Source organism: Caenorhabditis briggsae, assembly GCF_000004555.2.
Source record: "Caenorhabditis briggsae complete genome, chrV, whole genome shotgun sequence".
NCBI classification, from domain to species: domain Eukaryota; kingdom Metazoa; phylum Nematoda; class Chromadorea; order Rhabditida; family Rhabditidae; genus Caenorhabditis; species Caenorhabditis briggsae.
Genome location: NC_013488.2, coordinates 5421761 through 5439648, shown reverse-complemented (window position 1 = coordinate 5439648; position 17888 = coordinate 5421761). Strand labels below are relative to the sequence as shown.

General features: G+C 35.0%; 5 protein-coding genes across 5 annotated transcripts in view; 3 read left to right on the top strand and 2 right to left on the bottom strand.

The window, feature by feature from the left end:
* CBG12160 lies at positions 1 to 2855 on the top strand (the record flags this gene model as incomplete). The annotated part of the gene is made up of 6 exons (XM_045237043.1): positions 1 to 197; positions 248 to 414; positions 1735 to 2082; positions 2222 to 2355; positions 2442 to 2631; positions 2677 to 2855. The coding sequence occupies 6 exons, from the start codon at positions 1 to 3 to the stop codon at positions 2853 to 2855; spliced, it is 1215 nt and encodes a 404-aa protein (XP_045094777.1).
* A 1613-nt stretch (positions 2856 to 4468) lies between these two features.
* Positions 4469 to 6156, bottom strand: CBG12159 (the record flags this gene model as incomplete). Its single annotated transcript, XM_002636188.1, has 6 exons — positions 4469 to 4870; positions 4973 to 5113; positions 5526 to 5660; positions 5702 to 5781; positions 5827 to 5914; positions 5974 to 6156. 6 exons carry the CDS (start codon positions 6154 to 6156, stop codon positions 4469 to 4471), a joined length of 1029 nt encoding a protein of 342 aa, XP_002636234.1.
* A 1774-nt stretch (positions 6157 to 7930) lies between these two features.
* Cbr-srx-115 lies at positions 7931 to 10561 on the top strand (the record flags this gene model as incomplete). The annotated part of the gene is made up of 5 exons (XM_002636187.1): positions 7931 to 7972; positions 8800 to 8951; positions 9232 to 9461; positions 9608 to 9971; positions 10417 to 10561. The coding sequence occupies 5 exons, from the start codon at positions 7931 to 7933 to the stop codon at positions 10559 to 10561; spliced, it is 933 nt and encodes a 310-aa protein (XP_002636233.1).
* A 688-nt stretch (positions 10562 to 11249) lies between these two features.
* Positions 11250 to 15479, top strand: CBG12157 (the record flags this gene model as incomplete). The annotated part of the gene is made up of 8 exons (XM_002636186.2): positions 11250 to 11470; positions 11831 to 11962; positions 12533 to 12641; positions 12693 to 13173; positions 14726 to 14964; positions 15011 to 15120; positions 15164 to 15299; positions 15348 to 15479. 8 exons carry the CDS (start codon positions 11250 to 11252, stop codon positions 15477 to 15479), a joined length of 1560 nt encoding a protein of 519 aa, XP_002636232.2.
* A 1081-nt stretch (positions 15480 to 16560) lies between these two features.
* Positions 16561 to 17888, bottom strand: part of CBG12156 — a gene marked incomplete at both ends in the record, with an annotated part of 3369 nt that continues 2041 nt past the window's right edge. Inside the window, 2 exons of the mRNA XM_045237042.1 lie at positions 16561 to 16705; positions 16777 to 17136. Coding sequence (XP_045094776.1) covers positions 16561 to 16705; positions 16777 to 17136 — 505 coding nt within the window. The remainder of the gene's footprint in view (positions 16706 to 16776; positions 17137 to 17888) is intronic.

Sequence of the window (17888 nt, the reverse complement as noted above, 5' to 3'; positions counted from 1 at the left end):
ATGAATAATCTCCTATCTTTTGCTCTTATTTCCGGAGTTTTCGGCCAACAATTAATAAGTCTGAGCCATTTGAAAGGAGCAAATGTTCCGAATTTTTTGAAAAATGAAAATGTGGTTTCTCTGTATGTTTCTGCAAGTTTCGATGATGACGATGTGCTGGCAAATGTGATGGTGGTGTCTGGAAAGGATAAAGTTTCGTAAGCCAATTTTTGAAATTTTGAAAAAAATGTTTTAAAAAATGTTTCAGCCTTCAAGATCTGAAATACAGAACAATGGAAACCCCAGTAAATTCTGAAATTCAACGACCGTACCCAATTCAACCAAATTCCTATATTACATCGAATTTGGCGGATTTTCAATTGGCAAATTTGAAAGGAGTACTGTACTACAATACAGCTAAACAGTTTCAAAATGGTAGGTTTTTGAAAAATCTCTAAAAATGTTTTAGAAGATTAATATTCAAAAATACGGAAGTTTTCCGTAATATTCAAAAAACATGAATTACTGAATTTTCAGGAAACTGGGAATTCGTTTTTAATATTAATGATTTAGAAAATGCTAAATTCGAAATTTTCTGAAATTCAGAAACTCGGATCTTCAAAAAATTGGAATTTCGGAATTTTTTAAATCCACGATTCCAGAAATCCAGAAATTTTTTGACTTTTTTCCAGAGTTTTGAAAGTTTTATTTCAAAAGTTTTATTTCAGAAAGTTCGTAAATTTTGAAAATTTTGAAAAATTCGAAAATTCAGGAACCACGAAAAACTCGATGTTTTCAAAACCCCAAAGTTTTCAAAATTTAGTATACATAAAAACGTCCAGAAAATGCAAATGTTAAAAATTAATACCGTAAAACCTGTATTAGAAAGGTCCCTTTAATAGAAGGGCCACCCGAGAGAAGTTTGGAAAATTAGAAGGATCCCCGTAATAGAAGGGCCACCAGTAAAAAACCCCTTCAAAATAGTCATGAAATTAAAAAATTTCCGTACGTTTTCAATGAAAGATATTCAGGGAATTCTTCAATTTAATAGAAATCTGTTGAAAAACTACTTTTTTTGCTCAAAACCCTGATTAATTCTGGTGAAATTGATAGATTTTCATGACTTTTGAACGAAAATTCGTCGATTTTTTCGATGAAATGACCGGAAAAATAAAAAGGCCCCCTCTAATTGAAGGGCTTTTGTAATAGAAGGGCCCTCCAGAGGTAGCTTGAAACAGTAGAAGGGCCGGCCCTTCTAATACAGGTCTTACGGTAAGTTCGGACATTCGGTTTTAATTTTTGAAAATTAGTAGTTCAGAAAACCAGAATTTTCAACAAACTCGGAATTTCGGAACATCCAAATTTCAGAAATGTGGAAGTTTTGAAATTAGCAAAAAATATAAAAGCTAAAATTTCCAAATTTTAGAACAGTCCAGAACTTTCCGAGCTCGAAAAATTTCGATTTTTGATCTTCGGAAAAAAAAAACAAAATAAAATCCTAGAAATTCAATGAGAAACGGAAAAAAATCAGAATCATTTTCCGAATTTCAAAAATTCCAGAAATTTCCTGGTACTTCAACCTTAAGAAATTCGCGAGTCCAAAATTTTGCAATATTTTTTTTTTCAAATATCAGAATGGTGAAAAATTTTAATTCTGGAAGATTAGATTTTTCAAAATTCCTAGAACTTTCATGAAAAAAATACCTGTAAATTTAATATTTCCTAAACTTACAGTTCCTAAAAAAAGTTTTCCAGGAAACTTCTACGTGATCGACGTCCACAGTGTTCTGAACATAGATCTACAAAAATTGGGTGACGTTGAAGCTACAGTAGTCTTTCTGAGTACAATGACAAATACGATGCCAAACCTATCCTCAAAAATCAGTAATTGGAAACAGGATCAAAATGCTTCAATAGCAATCTACAATGGAATTCCTCAGGATGGAATTGAACTAAAAAACACTCAAATCTTCTCAAATCCAGTTCACAGCGACATTTTCGATTGGCTTTATTTCAAAAATGTGGAGACATTCTCGTTGAGTTCTGTGGCGTTTTACTTGGACTCTTTCAAAGGATGCACCTTTAAAATTGAGCCAGGGAAAGGTGATTTTATTGCTCATGCTTGATTTAAACACGATTATTAGCTAGGCTATGATTTTTTGAAAGTCTGGAAATTTTTTGAAAATGCCAAAAGTGTATACAATTAATGGAAAATTTTCTGAAAAATCAATTATTTTATCAGCAATTCTTGGTGGAACAACTACAACTGCATTAACTACCACTGGATTCTACATGAAGAGCTCGGGAGAACAACAAACGGTTACTCGAGTGAATATGATGAAAGATACCCATTCAAATGGTTACACTGGAGCTAATGTAAGTTTTAAAAAGAAATTCTGAAAGTTTGAAATTTTGAAGTTCTGAAATTCTGAAATTCTGAAATTCTGAAATCCCGATTTCAGATTCTTGGACATGTCCCAAATGGCGCCACTGTCACATTTTACGTTGAGGACAACGGCAAAAATTATTGCACTGACACCGTCCCAACTGACTTTTTCGCTCCATGGAGCACTCCAGTCGTTGGCGATGATATTGTGATAAATTCGATAAGTGCACAAATGGGACAGTACTTTGTACAGTATTTTGTAGTTCGTGAGTTTTTTAAAAGGAAAAAAGCCTTAATTTTTTAATTTCCAGAAGGAAAACAGCTGAACTTCACTACGGCAGCTCCAGGAGAGCCAACTGCAAATCCATCGTGTACAATTCCTACGGTAACAACTACAGTACACTTGGAAACTACTACAAAACTATCTGGAAGGGTTTTCACTGAATTATTGACATATATGATTGTTTTAATTCTTGGAAGATGTTTTTGAATTTCATTCCCATGTCATATAAAGTATATTTTTGAGTTTCCGAATTTTTGAATTTCTGAAGCAGAATAATTTGAGCATTTTCAAGCTGAATTTTATTAGAAAAATATATGACAATCATAGAAAAAATTTTTTTTAAATAACTGAGTTAGCTGTAGAATTTAGGAAACATCTGGTCTTGTTGGATCCACACTAGAGCTTTCTCTACTCCAACGAATATCTTTTTTGATGTTTGTGTCAATAATTAGAAGGATATATGGAAGAGATAGCGTAATCTGAAAAATTAAGAAATGCCTTTTTTCGGAAATTTTTCAAGATAAAATTTGAGAATTTTGAATTTTTAGAAAATTCTGAACTTCTGAATTTCTGGACATTCTAAATTTCTGATTTCCTAGAATGTCTGTAAACATGAAAAAATCTTCTTTCCGGAATTTCCATTTCTGAGATCTTCCTCCTCACCAAATCTGAAGCCGTTGTCAGCATATTCCAGAAGAACAGTAGGCAAGAATGGAATTCGTGGTCCCAAAATATTTGCCAGCGTATAAACCATAATTCCAGAGTACACAAATCCATTGGTCAATGCGATTTTTGTCAGTTTTCTCGAGATCCCTTGATTCGCAGATATCGTGCCTTGCAATTTTTTAAACGCTAATATAGCCACAGTAATCCCCAAAACAGTTAAAACAATAATGTAGCAACTTGCGCATAGAAAGTACTCGAAGGAAAACTCCGTATAAATATCGATGCTTGTAATCAGAAAAAGTACTCCATCAATAATTTCTAGTGTAAAAATAGGATTATTCAATTGCTGTAAAATGGAATAAACGACGAATAGGAGAAATATTGGAAGATAGTAGCGAAATCAAAATCTCTCATAATTTTGGAAAAATAGAATCGAAGAAATTCGATGGATAGATGGACGATGGTTTCGATGGATGAGGCAGCTGAATGTAAGTAAACATAAATATTTTTCTCCAATAACTTTACTACTGCCTAGACGCACTAAACGATATGATAATTCCTTGGAGATAATAATAAGTTTATTTTTCTTCTTACAATTAGTATGAAAAAGGGAACAAATGAAAGTGTGAAAAACGAGGGAAGAGTTTTAAAGTGTATCTCAAAAACGCCACAAAATTGAAACTTTGCAGAAAAAAACCAGGAAGATCATTCTTGTAAATCGTATAGAAGAAATAACCGTGGCCATGATCTAGCAAGTTCGAAAAAAATAGGTCATGACCTAAAATTCCAAAAATCTAGGTCATCACTTAAGAAATTAAAAAATCTAGATATTGAAAAAAATCTAGGTCAGAGCCTCGAAAATCCGAAAATCTAGTCTAGATGATCTAGAGATTTCGAAAAAAAAACGGTCATGCCCTAATTATCAAAAAATCTAGGTCATGGCCTAGAACTTTTAAAAAATTAGGTTATGACATAGAAAATCGAAAACTTAGGGCATGACCTGCACAATGCAAAAATCAAGGTCTGGGGTGAAAAAATATAGATGCATGCGAAAATTTTACAGACGGACTCTTTATCTTTCTTTGAAAATCTTTATTCAATCAATAACTTGAATCATTAATTATACATAATTTTCATAATCGTTAAAATATCAATCAATTAACAACATTGCTCAGGTTCTTCGGAACTGCCGACGTGCCATGAGAGTAAATTTGATTGCTCCGATTACACTTTAAAATTCGAATAAAAGCCATTCGATAATGTTTTATGATCAAAATTGTTGGAAATGGGTCGATAGCTGGATACAGTGCAATTGTGATCTCCATAAATGGATACTTTAGGTCAAAATCCAAATTTATCATGGGAAATGTGAAAACGAGAGTAGCTGGAAGATACATGAGCACAAATGGGATCAATGCTTGTATCAGAAGAGCATAAAATAATTGAGTTTGATGAGATTTTGTAGCTGGGGATTGATTTTCTAGAGAACCGAGTTTTCTGGAAATCCAAAGATAGCAATTAATGCCAAAGTAGAGGACACAGAATAATGAGAAACCCTGAAAAAATATTTTTTTTTCAAATTTTTGAATTTCCGAATTTCTATATTTATGTATTTTGTATTTTTCAAACATTTATCTTCCCGAAAATCAAAAAATCACCAAAATCAGGTACAGTATTCCTACACCAATAAACGAAAAAATGTCTGGATGAACTTTTCCATCTGGACCAGATCTCCAAAAATATAAGGCAACATAAACACATTGGTCGATTTCCAAATTAAATTTTTGTTTCAGATATAGTCTGAACATAAGGAGAATTTGATTAAAAAATACATAGAAGCCTGTAATAGAAGTGCATCCATACTGTCAAGTTCGAGCTCAATTATCTCGGCTCCTATAAGATAAATCAAAAATGTCTCAACTGATAAAATGTTTGTGATATTAGGATAAACGTTTATCAGTTGACAACTTTTATGGGCTCAAAGCTAGAAATCAAGGAGCCCTCCTATCACAGGTTTTACGGTAAGATAGTTTTCAAAAAAGGACAACAAACTAAAGTGAAAAAAGGAAACATATCATAGAAAAACTCAAAATTTTGAACTAAAATGACCATTTTTCAAAACAAAGAAACACTTTTGATATTCGATTTTAAAAAACGGAAGTTTTCAACAATCAAAAATTGCCGAAAAACAGAAAAATATAAAAAATTTCACCTCATGAAATCACTTGTCTCACTGGACTCTGACATAAAAACCCAACAAGTGATACCCCAAAAAACTCCACTAATCACCGGACAAAAATACAAGATTGCTAATTTTGCTCCAGATAAATACGATTTTTGGAAATCTCTGATGATTTATTTGATCAATTTCACTTTTTCTCAGCTCACTTATTCACTGCTCCATATCTATAGATGAAATGTACAGCGAATAGAGCCATAGAAGATCCAAAACATGTTAGGTAGATCACTGAAATTCCCAGATTTTTGTCTGAAACTTTTTTCTGAAATTTACACAAAAATATTTGAGCGGTCTGATGATTGAACCAGATTCCATCCATGTCTTGGAAAACGATGTTAACGGATTCGTGGTTTCTTTGGGTCTGAAAAATTTTCTGTTCAGTGGAGCGCACTTGCTGAAACTTTGAATTGAAAAAATTACCGGTGTCACAAAAAATGTCAAACTGGCGTAAATAAGTTCAAAAAAAGTTGTATAAAGCATCAACCACTTATAAGTACCTAATTTTAGCGGTGATTTCGTAAGAATTAAATATGCCAAAAATGAATTTGTGACTATAGAAACGGTGCCGAAAATTTGCTGAATATTGGAATAGATTTTTTCCATTTATTGAGATTTTTGAGAAAATGAAAAAAAAATTTTGGGTTTTATACCCAGACATATCAAAGGAAAATATTCCCATCAGGGATTTCTCCAACTAATAACATTAATTATGGGGGAAAATGATACGTCAATTCTGGTAATTGCAAGTTTTCTTCTGGTTAAGGACTACATTTTTTGAATCGAAATTTTGAGCTGAATCTATGGTTCTCATGATTCGGGGTCCAAATTGCATTTGTACTCTAAAGGATCCAAAATCTAGTGTATGACTCAGAAAATTCAAAAATATAGGTCATGACCTAGAAAATTTCAAAAATTAGGTCACGACCTAGAAAAGTCAAAAATCTATGTCAATGTTTTTGGAAATTAGACCATGACCTAGAACATAAAAAATCTAGGTCATGTCAAAAAGATACAAAAATTTAGGTCATGACCAAGAAAACCAAAAAATCTAGGTCATGGCCGCGTACTTTTGGAAATTAGTTCGTGACCTAGAAAACCTAAAAATCTATGTCATGACCTAGAAAATAAAGAAAATTAGGTCATGACCTATGTCGTGAAACATCACATGTTCCACGATTCTTTCTAATTATCAAACAGAGCGGGCAAAGCCCTTGTAACTTTCTTTCAGGTATAAATTCTCCCCCAACGTCCCCTACTGGTCCAAGCACTCCCCATTGCCCTCCAATCGACCTAACTATACTACGGTTCCGGATTTCAAACTGCCGCCCAAGGAATGATAACTGTTATCAGAGGAGCACGCTTGCCGACTACGTTGACTTCACTTGGTTCCGGCTCTGACTTTTTGCTTCGCTACGTTCCGATGACGTCGTTTGTTTCTTTTATAATCTTTATCTAACATGTTTTCCTCTTCTTTATTTTGTTTCCCCCTTAACTGCAACCCTCCTCATCGTCTGCGCGTTCCCTTTCGTTTGTTCTCTCACTCTCCTTTTATTCTGTATTTTGTCTTTTAGGCCCAATCTAGAATTGGTCATAATTTTGTTCTTTTGGTAGCCTTTCATCTAAATCTCGTTCCAAAATTCCTTATTTGTTTTCCCTTTTATACCCCTTAAACCTTTACTTAACCCCTAACTTTCCGTCTTGTAGCTCTCTTTATAACTTGCTCACTTTTCCCTTGAATTCTTAGTTTTCGCTTCATAACTTTTTTATCTCTCTTAGTTTCTAATTAACTCTTATTGCTTTACCTTCTCCTCTTGTTTGTCGTAGTCGTTCATTCATCAGTTAACGCCGGTTAACCCTTCGTGACGGTATCAGTGATATTGCCCACGAAAACCTAGAATTTCTAAATTGGGTAATGGTTTAGGAGTTACAAAAATGGCCTAAAATTTGAAAACTAGGTTGTTATTTGGAAGCTTTTTCACTGATTTTCAAAAAACAAATTTTTCAATTTCTGGTTCTCTCAACTTTTTTTCGTGTTGAAAAAAATGTCAAATGAAATTTTGTAATTTCATCTCCTAGAAATCAAAAATGTGCCCATATTTCTTTATTTTTCCTAGTTTTTCTGGCATATCTCCTGTAGAATATGATTTAATCTTTTTCAAATAACAGCGGTCTGGTGTTTTCGGAAATGAAATCGGTCATTCCATTTTTTCTCTGTTCCTCGCCGAAAAAATCTGATTATCTTCAGTTGGGTATTTTTCAATTCTTGTTTTCTTAGAAACGGAATGATTTCCGAGTTATTCCAAAAGTTCTGAGAAAATTTTTTTCATCGTTTTTGATTCTTTTTTTTTAATTTCAGTCTGAAAAAATTTCAGCCGAAATGATCGAGTTCCGATATTTTGCCGCTTCTGTGATGCTTGTGGTAAGTTTTTGCGCAATTTAAAAATCTTGAGAAAAAATAAAATAAAGTTTCAAAGTTGAGTTTCCAAAAAATTTTGTACGAAAATCGAGAAATGATTTTCAGAATGTTTTAGTTTTTCCTTGAACTTCTTATCGTTTCAGATTCTCAATTATTCTGCATTTTATTACATTTTTGAATTTCCGGGAGTTCATGAAATTAGAAAACTGAAAACTTCGATAGTCCCGAAATTTTTTTAGTTTTCAACATGTGCTGAAATTTCGAAAAATACCGAAATTGAAAAAAACGAAGAAACTTTTAAAGGTGGGGTGACAGAAGATTTTACGGGGGATTTTTGGGGCCAGAGTATGCATTCTACCGTGACGGTGTACAACGCTTAATGTCACTCTGCGTACAGCTGTCGTCCTCGCCTTTATGTATGCAATCGGGCGGCCGCTTTCTCTTCCCGTGTAGCTCAGTCGGTAGCGGCGTCGCACCCTCAATCATCGCCCCAACAAGTTCAACTCCTCGACGGGCATATTTAAACGAAATATCGAGAACATTATTTTTTCATGTCCCCCCACCTTAAATAAAAGTTTCAAAAACTTTCAATAGAAGGGCCTTGTAATTTAGACACAAAAATTCAACAAAAGTTAGCCTTGAGCAGAGATGTCCGGAATCTTTTTGAGAAACGGAATCCGGAATCCGGAATCCGGAAAAATAAAAATTTAACGGAATCCGGAGTGAAACAGTTTTTTTCCGGAATCCGGAATACGGAATCCGGAAAAAAATATTTTTCACGGAATCCGGAATCCGGACATCTCTGGTTTTGAGACATACATAATTTTCAGATGAGTCTTGCTGTAATCTGTCTCAACGGCTTGGTGATCCATCGAATGTATCGAGAATGCGAGGGTTTTCACAAGATCTGTATTAACAAGGCTATCGCTAACATTTTGATTGCTACAGCTTTTCTCGTCTGGGCCGCTCCATGCTCATTTTTGTAAGCTTTTACCTTCTGGTACCTTCATTTCAAAAAAAAGGCGGGTATATCCCAAATGAATTGTTTTCCAATTTGTATGAAGGGCGGGATATGGAAGAAAATCACTTAATTTTGTTCGTATAAAATTCTCGAGGAGATAAACTTCTGGGCCCAGGTTTTACTTCAAAAAGGTCTTTGTGAGCTCTTAATTTTTGACCCAAATGGGAATTTTTGATAGCCAAAGAACCTTAGGACAGAGCCAAAGTGTCTTATATGTATTTCCCTTTTTAAAAACTTCTAGAAACTATCTCTACCTTCCTGATTATTTCAATGTATTTTTTGGCCAAATCGTCGGTTGGGGACCGTATTTGATGTCTGGTCCGTTTACTCAATTGTGCTTAACTGTTAATCGAGCTGTGGCAGTATCCTGTCCCTATTGGTTCAACAAAAAACACAAGTTCCTCTGGACAAAAGTCTCATTGGGTGGATTATGGATGCTTTCAATAGTAATGTCACTTCCAGCAATGATGGGTACGTTTGTGACTGGAAAAGGGGTCTTTTGTGGTAGAGGGAGCATAAAAAAGAGAAACCATAGTCTATGGATCGTTGGATAAAAGCCTGCGGTGTTTTTGTACTGTATGACTAGAAATCCTATCCTACGTCGTCACCATTTTCAGACGGTTGCAGTTACATATTCTTCGTTGAGAATGTCTCCTGGAGCCCAACGGATACAATATGCTCGAGAAATCTCTCACAATATGTCACAAATCTTGTCCTCCTCATGGCTATCATTTCATTAAGTATCAATATGATTACCATTATTAAAATTGCGATTGGGTTGGGTGGTGGAGTGATGGATCAGAATCTCTCGAAGACTAGAAAACGAAAAAGAAGGAACATGTTCATTCAGTGTGTCATTCAGGATTGTACCCATACCACAGATTGTATGCTGAACACATATGTCTACACATTTTATTCGGCTCAATGGTTTCAGTTTTTGTGTGGTGCAGTTTCAGCATTGACTGTAGTTATGATGGATGGGTTCGTTTTTTCCATATACCGTAAAACCTGTATTAGAAGGGCCCCCCCTTCAAAATGTGTTCTTAAATCAGAAAATTCTCGTGCTTTTTCAGTGGAAAGTGTTCCGGGAACTCCACAATTTAATAGAATGTTTGTTGAAACTCTATTTTTCGATGAAAATCTTGCTAAATTTTGGTGAAATTGGTAGATTTTCATGGATTTTGAACGAAACTTCGTCGAATTTTCCGATGCGACATTTCGGAAAAACTGGCCGGAAAAATAGAAAGGCCCCCTCTAATTGAAAGGCCCTGTAATAGTAGGGCCCTCCGGTGGTACCTTGGAACAAAACCGGTCCTTTTAATACAGGTTTTACGGTACTTTTTTTCACATCTATTCACAAATAATGACAAAATGAATTCTAAAATTCTGAAATTCTGAAAATTAGAATGAAAAGTAAATGTTGCAGATTGCTCATGTCAATGTTCTACACTAGATCATCACCACAAACTCCAAGCTGTGATCCACCATCAAAATCAAATCGGTTTTCGCCATTCTATAGTCCAGCACCAAACGAAAAAATGACAAACATAATTAGGACAACTATTCTCTGAAATTTTCGATTTTAATAAATAGTTCAATGATTTTCAGAATTTTTGCAACATCATTATTTTTTTTTGATTTTTCTCAATTTCTTTTTTTGTCGAATTTACCAAGTTCAAAATGGATTCCAAAAATCCCTTGATTTTCCACTTTTTGATCTCCATCTCTGCCATTCGAATCGCATTACAAATCCTGTTCCGTCAACTCCAGAATTCAGGTATCCAAAACTTTTCCCCTTTCGTCTCCTTTTTCCTTTCTTTTCCCTCTCTTTCCCCCACCGAAAAATTCCGTTTCTCTACTCAGAATCGGGCATTTTCTGTTTCGCGGCATCGATAAAAATCTCCATTTTTTCAATTTTTCTGGAAAGATCCCAATCTCCGCACCTGTTCTATCCTTCGCTTTTTGTTCCATGGAAATGAGACAAAATTTTTCGATTTGGCCAGTTTGAAACATTTTCGGGCCTGACGACACTTTCTGTTCTTTTGGATTTTTTCATTTTCGCTCACAATTAGGCCTCAAATTTTTAATTACAAAAATTTCAAAATTTTCGAAATTCTAGTTTTGAATATCTCGAAATATCCAAAAGTTTGAAAAGTCAAACTTTCAAAATTTCAAAAACTCTAATTATCAACAATCATCGCTATTTTTGGAATCATTTGAAAGTTTTGATTGTTTTTTTTTAAACCAATTTTCCAGAAAATGCTTCCACAACACACGAAAAACTGGAAACAAGTGAAATCACAACTTCGATTACCATGGGCAATGATATTTCTGATTTTTTCGATTTTATGTACAATTATTTGGTTTTTTAGTGGAGAAAATCCACCAGAAAAACTATTCCATGATAAGATGATGTTGATGGAAACTGGAGAAGAAAATGCATTCATTCATTCAGCTTATTATTATGAAGATTCGAAATCGTAAGTTTTGTAATTTCAAAAAAAAATCTGTAGTCTAATTTTCATAGGATGAGTTTTCTAGTCCATCAACTTTTATGGTCTAGAAATGATCTGATGAGTTTTCTAACCCATTTAACCATGATGACCTAACTTCTTCAATTTTTCTAGGTTATCACGGTAAGATGGTATAAAAAAACACCAATTGAACGTGAGACCACTTCTAGGTCATAAACTTAGAGGAGGCCTAAAAAATTCGAAAATTCTAAGAAATAAAAAAAAACCGAAAGGATTTCAAAATTTTAAGGAATTTCTAGAACATTTCGATTTTCCGGAAATCAAGAGAAAAGTTTCTCTAAATTTCAAAAAATCTTAAAATTGCAGATTGGGCAAGAACGCAGTGGCAATCGTTGCCACAATGCACAAAGGAGCAGTGACCGATTTGAATGAATATGTGATGCGAGTCGTGGGAACAAATTCAACCAGAAGAGTTGTCACAGAAGCGAAACTGAGCACGTTAGTGAACTTTTCATGATGTTTTATAGTACCGGCCTGAAGTTCTTTAATTTGAATATTTTCATAATTGCATCAGGACGGATTTTTTTTGGACTTTTTTTGAGTTTTCTAAAATCCTTCCCTTTTTTAATCTTTTCCGAGCTTCAAATCTGGAAACCCACACCCACCGAGCGGGACCATTTTTTCAGTTAAACATGGCCAACTTCTGATGCCTAAAAAATATAGTAGATTTCGATAGACACTTTCTGAAACTTTCCGAGTATAATAAACAAAAATAGAGCTCTAATTTAGTAGTTGACAACTTTTTTGTAATTTTTTGGTTTTTGAGATGTGTGCCTTTAAAGAGGAGACGGCAACAGTGTACGAGAGAAAGTGGTACGGTATTTTTAAAGACGCATATCTTAAAAACTAAAAAAAAACTGCAATAAAGTTGTCAGCTCCAAACTAAAGCTCTAGTTTTGTTTAGTATACTCTGGAATTTTCTAACAAATCCGAAAATTCTAGACTACTTTTTTTATGACTCCGAATTTGGATATTTCCAACTGAAAATAGGCAAAATTCAATTTCCAGAGAGCAAGACCCTGAAGAGAGCTGTGAATACACGACAGTCCTTATCCAGGCCAATACAGTTGATTCAATGTCAAAATTGGAATTCGAGACTAGAACTGGGATGTTGGAGGTGAATTTGAACTCAATTTTTCAACAAAATTCTAATAAAAATAAATTCCAGCTGCTCTTCTCAAAACCAAAAATGGAAACTCCAAAGCCAGTTGTCTTCTGTATCGCGCCTCTATTCGCCGCTGAGCAATGGCAATCACTTCTCACCCAACTGCACGTCACCAAAAAGTTTGGAGCCCATTTGCACGTCTACATGATGACGATGCTCGAAAACTACTATCAAATGGTTCGAGAAATGGGCGAGCTGGGATTAATGAGCACTCAATCGTGGCATACTGTAAAGTTCTCGCAAGTCGCTCGCCCGTTTTTGGAGCCAAGTAGAAATATGGAGCTCCGAAATCCAGCGGCAGCTTTTACGGACTGCTTGCTACAGTATAAAGAAGCCGCGCAGTTTGTGGGATTCATGGAAATTGAGGATTTGCTATTCCCAGTAAATGCAAACTATTATTATGAGGAGTTTGAGAGAGAATACGAGGGAAGTATGCAGATTAGTGCATTGTATTATCAAATTGTCGAGGAACAATCTGTCAAGTGTGAGTTGCCTCTTTTTCTTATTGGAAATTGATAATTTTCTGAACGATTTTAATTTGGAAATGTAGAACTTCAGAAGAGCTTCAAAATGATATAAAATTTGTATGAGTTCTTTCCTTGAAAATCTGAAAAGCGCAACTTTTAAAAACAAGCCAGCATATCTTGTTGACGAGCGGAGTCATAACATTCTCAAAGCTCGCCTGCTCGTCAAACGGGTTTAGATAAACATTATTGAATAATATATCGATTTGTAGATATTTTTCTGATCTACATTTTGCTATTTGAAACAATCGGAAATATTGATTTTGAAGAGAGTTATGATTTCTTAATTGAGCGTACATCACCTGACAATCAGCCGCCTTTGATACGCTGGTTCGTAACTCGCTTCAAACTCCAATGAGCGATTCAAACTGGAAGCTGTAGGAATTGTAAGGAGCTACAAAGTATTATTGAATATCATCATTCTCAAAAATAAGGCTTCTAAGTAGAAGGCTTTGAACCTAGTTGACCGTCTCTCCTTCTTGCAGCAATAGTTTCCTTATGGCTCATTACTGTTTGGATTATAATTTATATAAACTAAAACTTGGCAACTACTACAATACATATATTAATTCGTAGCTATTTTTTACCATCTACATCTGTCAGTTAAAATCAATTAAAACTATTTATTTTGAAGAAAGTTATGCTTTGTTGATTGGCCGCACATCACCTGACAATCAGGCGCCTTTGGTACGCTAGCTTGTAACTTGGTTCAAACTCAATATTTTTGAGCGATTCGAAGTGAAAAATGTAGAACTTGAAAAGAGCTTCAACTATTTTAACATTTGAAGTCATTTTTTGAGCCCTACACCTTGAAATTTCCACCGCTCAGAAAAGTTGAACTTGAAGCGAGTTACAAGTCAGTGTACCAAAAGCGGCATTGTCAGATGCGCGTGATGCTAATTAGCAACGCATAACTCGCTTCAAAATCAATATTTACAATTGCTTTGAATTGTAAAATGTGGATCATTACTAGAGCTACAAGTTGTTATATAAATGGATAATGTTACAAAATGGCATTCCAGCAAGCAGGCGAGTCTAGCGAGCCTTGAGAAAGCTGAGGCACGTTCTGTCAACAGGATTCGATTCTTTCCTTGAAAAGAGCTTTTTCAAAAGTAGTTGCTTTCTAAACCATGCAAACTTCATATCAATTTGAAGCTCGTTTCAACTTAAAGGGGGGGGGACATGAAAAAAAATAATGTTCTCGAAATTCCGTTCAAAGATGCTCCTCGAGGAGTTGAACTTGTGAGGGCGATGATTGAGGGTGCGGCGCCGCTACCGACTGAGCCACGCAAAGAGAAAGCGCACGCCCGATTGCATACATAAAGGCGAGGACAACAGCTGTACGCAGAGTGACATTAAGCGTTGTACACCGTGACGATAGAATGCATACTCTAGCTATAAAAAAACTACGAAAAATCTCCTGTCCCCCACCTTTAACATTTCTGAATTGAAAACTTCTCGAAACTTTGAATTTCCAAGAAGTTAGAAGCCAATTAATTTTTTTATTTTCAGATGCCTCCCCGGACCAGCAAAGTCTCCGCGCCTTGCTAGCCAATGCTCAACCTGGGGAGACCTTGAGACGTGGTCGTTCTATTGTCCGTACCGAAAGATACAATTCCACATGGACCCACTATTCAACCCAAGCTGAACGTCAGCCTATTTATCTGTCTGAGCAAGGCGAGCAACCACACCATTTGAGCAAAAAGGCCATCACAACGAACGCCTTCTTGAGGTTCAAGAACTTGCAATATGTGGGTTACTGTGGTTTACTTAAAAAGTCGTTAGAGATCTTTTTAGGGAACCGAGGAACAATTGAATGCTACAGTAATCCCACAAAATCCAATGAGTCAGGACTCACTACTTTTGAATGAGGAGGCACTAATGGAGATCGAGGAAGGGATTAGAGAGTGAGTGGCCGAGTTTTGGTGGCCTAGAAATCCAAAATTTCAGGACCCTCCTACTTCCTACACTTCAAGAATTTATCAAAAAATTGCCAACTGAAGATTTTTATTCGACAAAACTTCGCGAGTGTCTAGATGAGCAGAAATCCGGAAAAGGGTATTGCGTGAATACGAAATCTTGTAAAGTGAGTTTTTCTGTGTGTCCGGATGCCCCAAAAAATGCAATATTTTAGCTTCCAAACAACGACAAAATTCCTTGCCGACACTCGGATGGCTTGTATCATTCTGGAAGAATCATGAAGCCGTACACGTGGCATTTTGTTACTGAATTTTATTTTACAAGGAACTTAGGTTGTTATGAATAGAGAAAAATGAATTTTTTCTCTAAGTTGTGTTTTTTTGCTGAAAGTTGCTTGGAAATCAGCTTTTTTGCTAGATCTGCAAACACCAACACGTCAGATTGCGTACACAGCCAAATTTTGAAATTTCCAGACATTTTTCAATAAAAAATATAATGAAATCGATAATTCCAGGGGAGTGTCGGAATCCTATAAAATGATTGGTTTTTGGCTGAAAATCAACTGAAAATCTGCAAAAAATCCTTTTTTGCAAGGTCCGCAAACATCATCACGTCGGATTGCGTACAGTCAAAATTTTTCAGAAAAAATTATTTTCAGACAATTCAATACATCTTTGCAATCATATTTCTAGTGTAAAAAATTGCGAGAAATTCAAATTTATTAGTGCCAAAGCTTAAAATTCATTAGTTCGTCTAAAAATGTCTTCAAACGACCACACTGACACTCGTGCTCTGAACTCCCTTGTCCTGCTCGAATGGTGTTTATAGAAGTCTGAAAAGAGAAATGAACTCCCTTGTCCTGCTCGAATGGTGTTTATAGAAGTCTGAAAAGAGAAATTCGCAAATCGTTTTAATCGATTTTAACCTGAAAATGCTTCAAAAATAGGAAGAAATTCGTTGACAAAATTCACAAAATGTGCAAATTTGTGCTGCGGTGCTTGCGGACTAGCTACAGTAACCCGGGGAAAAAAACATTTTTCAGCGAGTTTCAGCAATTTTGAAGCCGAAATTAATGAAAAATAGAAGGAAAAACAAAAAAATCTACTTTAAAAATCGCTAAAATTTTTTCTCTGATATTTTTTCCAAATAATTCAGATGTTTTTTTTTCAAATTTTCTCAATTTCCCTCCAATTTTCGATTCCCCTATATTCTAAAACCTACATTTCATCTCTTCACCATCGCTTGCCATTGTTTTTCAACCGTCCAAAAATCGAAAAAATTCAAGTGTGCAACATTGCGTTGTGGTGTTTACGGCATGGCTACAGTAACCCGGGAGAAATTTTTAAAAAATTGAGTTTTATGCAAAAAATTCAATTTCAAAAAAAAATGTTCAAATTTCATATTTAAAAATCAACACAAACAATGTTTTAGCCATAAACATGTTCCACCATATTGGCTACCCTGTGGACTAGTAACTTTTCCAATTCCGATTCTAGGCCAGTATCCGTGAAATTGTCACCATAAATCCATCCATTTCCGATACTATTGCTGACGCTGGTGACGCGGTAGTGTCTGAAAATTCGCTCTATTGATAAAACACTGGAAAATCGCAATAAAGCCAAAATGCGCTCCACTGCACTCACCTAAAATAGGCGACATCACGTGGCACATTTTTTACAATTATCTCGGGATACTGTAGATGGGAATGATGATAGGTCTGCACTGCAACCTTCTCCGGCCGATAAATACTTTTCGAAGATTCCCAAATTTTCGTTTTTGCGGTTTTTCGAAATTTCAAAGCTTCCAAATTAGCTATTGCTTCTAGAAGATTGACAAATTTTTCCGGGGATTTTTGAGATTTTTGAATGCGTTGTGCTTGGAAATTAAGCTCTCCGACGTTTTCGGGTTGAGAGCTGAGCAATCCGGAGAGGGTGAGGTCCGGGTGGAGCATCACGAATCGCTCGTCAATGTCGGCGTTAATGACCCATTTAGAATGGGAACGGCTTCGATGGAAGCAGTCCTGAAAGTTTGAGATTCTTAGATTCTTAGATTCTTAGATTCTTAGATTCTTAGATTCTTAGATTCTTAGATTCTTAGATTCTTAGATTCTTAGATTCTTAGATTCTTAGATTCTTAGATTCTTAGATTCTTAGATTCTTAGATTCTTAGATTCTTAGATTCTTAGATTCTTAGATTCTTAGATTCTTAGATTCTTAGATTCTTAGATTCTTAGATTCTTAGATTCTTAGATTCTTAGATTCTTAGATTCTTAGATTCTTAGATTCTTAGATTCTTAGATTCTTAGATTCTTAGATTCCTAGATTCTTAGATTCTTAGATTCTTAGATTCTTAGATTCTTAGATTCTTAGATTCTTAGATTCTTAGATTCTTAGATTCTTAGATTCTTAGATTCTTAGATTCTTAGATTCTTAGATTCTTAGATTCTTAGATTCTTAGATTCTTAGATTCTTAGATTCTTAGATTCTTAGATTCTTAGATTCTTAGATTCTTAGATTCTTAGATTCTTAGATTCTTAGATTCTTAGATTCTTAGATTCTTAGATTCTTAGATTCTTAGACTCTTAGATTCTTAGATTCTTAGATTCTTAGATTCTTAGATTCTTAGATTCCTAGATTCTTAGATTCTTAGATTCTTAGATTCTTAGAGTCCGAGATTCTTACATTCTCAGATTCTTAGATTCTTAGATTCTTAGAGTCTTAGATTCTTAGATTCTTAGATTCTTAGATTCTTAGAT